Source organism: Geospiza fortis, unplaced genomic scaffold, assembly GCF_000277835.1.
Source record: "Geospiza fortis unplaced genomic scaffold, GeoFor_1.0 scaffold318, whole genome shotgun sequence".
In the NCBI taxonomy this organism is placed as follows: Eukaryota; Metazoa; Chordata; class Aves; order Passeriformes; family Thraupidae; genus Geospiza; species Geospiza fortis.
In genome coordinates, this window is record NW_005054371.1 from 3,174,126 (window position 1) to 3,177,624 (window position 3,499).

At 38.7% G+C, this 3,499-nt stretch overlaps 1 protein-coding gene across 1 annotated transcript in view; it reads right to left on the reverse strand.

Moving 5' to 3' along the window:
* The window catches only part of SLC9A9 (solute carrier family 9 member A9), a 172,557-nt gene that overhangs the window by 39,337 nt on the left and 129,721 nt on the right, over positions 1–3,499 (reverse strand). The window contains exon 14 of the mRNA XM_005424684.2: positions 1,551–1,630. Coding sequence (XP_005424741.1) covers positions 1,551–1,630 — 80 coding nt within the window. The remainder of the gene's footprint in view (positions 1–1,550; positions 1,631–3,499) is intronic.

The following is a 3,499-nucleotide window of genomic DNA, read 5'->3' on the forward strand; positions in this document are numbered from 1 at the left end:
TCTTTCCCTCTTCTGCCTCTGTCCCTTGTTTTCTATCTCTGCCCTTGTTCTCTTTCATGTCTTTAATGCATGCTTCTGTCCTGCTCCTGCCTTCCACATTTTTGCTTGCTCTTTTTAATTTTTTTTATCTTCAGAGGAAAAATTCCCCCTTCCCCTCGCCCTGTTCATCTGTTCCTTCTGACTTGTAGTTTCTAGGATATACCACCACCACAGGCTATTTCTTCTGAAAAAGGGGTGGTTAAAGCCAGTCATGTTGGTACTCAAGATTAACATTTAAACATATTTTCTCACTTCATATAACATTTACCTACTATTTCTATGTATTCTTGAAGAATTATTCAAGGGAAAAATTTTAATGCTAAGTGCTTTTTGGCCTTAAAACTGCTTGAGTAGATGAATTAAGAAATTAAGAAAAAAACATCCATTTCTAACCAAAAATATGTTTTTCCATCAAAAGTCTCTTTGAAGGATAGCTTCAGTTGAACTCTCCAAGGAAGCTGTATTCCCAAAGAATTACATTTTATCAGATGAAATGTTTCATTCTAGTTTGCTGCAGCTGGTATCAGGAAAAACACATATGCAGCCTGAGCATTAATTTCTGCTCGGTGGTGCAGGGTGACTGACCAATAGATGTGCTGCTGGATAATGGGGACAGCACTGGCAGGGCTTTGCCTGCTCAGCTCCTGGGCCAGGATGCACAGAAATCAGCTGGTGGGCTTCTCGTATATTCACTATGTGTCTGCTAAAGGCTTAGGGGGGATTGCTGCTGTGGGATCTCACTGGCAGCTGTGCAAAGCCTGTGCAGGGTCAGTTTAAAATGGCAATAAATCAGAATGGTAGTATTTACAGTTTTTGCACAGGCATTAGTGTCAGACTGTATGTTCTGCCTTGGCTCAGGGAGGATGTTCTTTTATTACTTAAAATATTTTCTTGAAATGCAAAAGACATGGAAACCAGACTTCCTGGAGTAAAGCATCACACACCCATATTCAAGGTCTGTACTACACATGCCTCAGAAGGAATGTGAATAAAAGCACAAGGCTCAGGGATTAGGAAGCAGATTGAGCTTCAGGAAAGTCCTGGGAGCTTTTCATAATAGATGCCTCTTTCTCTGTTTTATTAGAGGTGTGGGTAAACCAGTGTTGTCTTATTTTTTTCTTAGATAGCTACTGCTTCTGAGTATATGGTCAGGCAGCAGGCATTTGGCTGCTTCTGGCTTCAGCCTCCTGGTTCCCCAAACACAGAATCTACACCCTATCTAAATAATGGTTGGATTAGTTTTATGCAGGAGTTTAAGAAGGTTAATTAATTTAAATGTATTGTCTATATGCTACTGTAGCTCAGAGCTCCTTAACTTGTACCCTCTCCCTGTAGCCTCAGTCATGGTTGGACCTTGTGCTGCCTTGGACTTGCAAGATTTCTCCTTAGTAACACATTAAAATAGATTCCACTTTTGTTTTGGTTTATAAAAGTATAATAATTTTTGGTTCTTAAACATTTTCAAGGTGAATTGTAGTGCAAAATTCATGGTTTATAACAGAAAAGGATACTTGTGGTCAAAGCCATACCATATTCTGAACAGCCATGCACTCTCAGCTTTGGTTGTATTTTTATCCAAGTTAGGTGCACTCTGCAAAATAAACAAATGAATGAAGTGAGAAGCATTTTTATAAAATAAATAAAACATGGCGTTCTGATATTAAGAATACATGTCAGACCAAATTACAATTAAGTGTACTTTTTTTAATTTAAAAAAGCTTTGTTGTTGCACAAACGTCATCCCTGTGAATCAGTTCAGGAGAAAATTGGCTCATACAGCACATTTCTCATTGCTGCACTCATTGCAAGAATGTAGCATTTATTCTTATGAATGATTCCAATTTTTTAAGCAGTTGAGAAGTGCTATACTCTGAGATCAATAAAATGATATTTTGATTTAATTGCCGTTGTGGGATTACTTCAGTTTACTCCTACAAGATCAGAGGCTGTTTGTGTATGTCTAACAAAATGTCTTTCCCAAAGGGATTGAGATGTTCTAATAACTAGGCAAATGCTTTCTACTTCTTTCCAAGGGGAGGGGGACATGAGTTGGATTGAAAAGGCTCCAAATACCCTTTCCATTCTGCAAGGGTATTAATTCTGTAACATGATGCACAGGTAGAGAGGTGGACTATCCTTTTCCTCAGGGTCCTAATTTGGAATAATAAATTAGGAACAGTTATCTGCACAAAGACAGGCAGTTTGATCATACTCTAGGTATCACATCATTACTAGTGGAAGAATTACTGTCAGGATGAAATTAGAAATGGGATGGCCAGTTCTCTAACAAGACTTAACTGTTGTCTTGGTTTTGTTTTGTGGCAAGTTGGGATAGTTTAAAAGAGAATATTTTTCTTTATGCAGTTTTAAACAAATGAATCTGTTAATTTTCATGTTTTAATCTAATAATATATTGGAATAGAATACTTTATAATAGATTAATACACATGTGAATTGGTGATGATAATGTCAATGGTCTGACCCTCAAAGGTCTAAGGTCTAGTTCCCAGGCAATATGTTCATGGGAACTTTAGAACAATGGGAGCATTGATGTCATTGAGTTTTGAGTAAGGTTAGACAGAATCCATGCTGTAGCTGTTATGATACTGCTAGTGTGGTCACACTGAACATGCAAATGCACCAAATAGAACAAATATTATTCTTGGGATCTGTTATCTTATTAACTGAATTGAGTATTTTAGCAACTCTTCCCAGTAACTGGGGAGCTGGAGGGGAGGGGCTAGAAGATGATACTAATCCCTAACCAAGCAGCAGAACACTCTTCCAAGCTCTAAACATCTAAAAATGCATTTTGGCAAGATAAAGATTGGGAGAAGGGTTCAAATATTTAAGCAGGGATTGATTGTAAGTGATTGTAATCAAAAACTCTCTTAGGTCAGAACAACAAGAACGCTGAATAAAGGAGAGGGAAGGACTTGAGCTCACAGGGGTAGGGAGGAGGAAGAGAAGGACAGACATGGAAATAAACATATTGTGGAGTGGGCTACTCATGTGTGGGGCAGAGGACAGCCTGTTAAAAGCACAGTGAGCTCTGTAAGCGGCCTGTGTCCTTTGTTTGAATTGTAATGTTGTTGGTTAATTCCTCTTTCCAAACCTCTAGCTTCCTCTTAAGGAAGAAGGTTTCCTCATTCAGGAAAATGAATTGTTGAAAACAGTGAACAGACATCTACACAAGAGTATAATCCCCCAGGGGCTTTCTGGTCCTGACCTGGGCCTTCTTTTATTTCTAGTTTGACATGTTGCACCTTCCTCCTTTTGTCTATGAAATCTGTGTTGTGTTATCAGCTCTTGCAGTGGTGGGAATCTGGGTGTCTATGTGGAGTGCAGAAAGAGTGCAAGGGAGGACAGGCGATGTTGGTGTGAATGTTTCAGGGCTCTTGCAGATCTTTGGATCCTATTTTGGATCCTATGATTTTAAAGAGCAAATTTTCATTTTCCC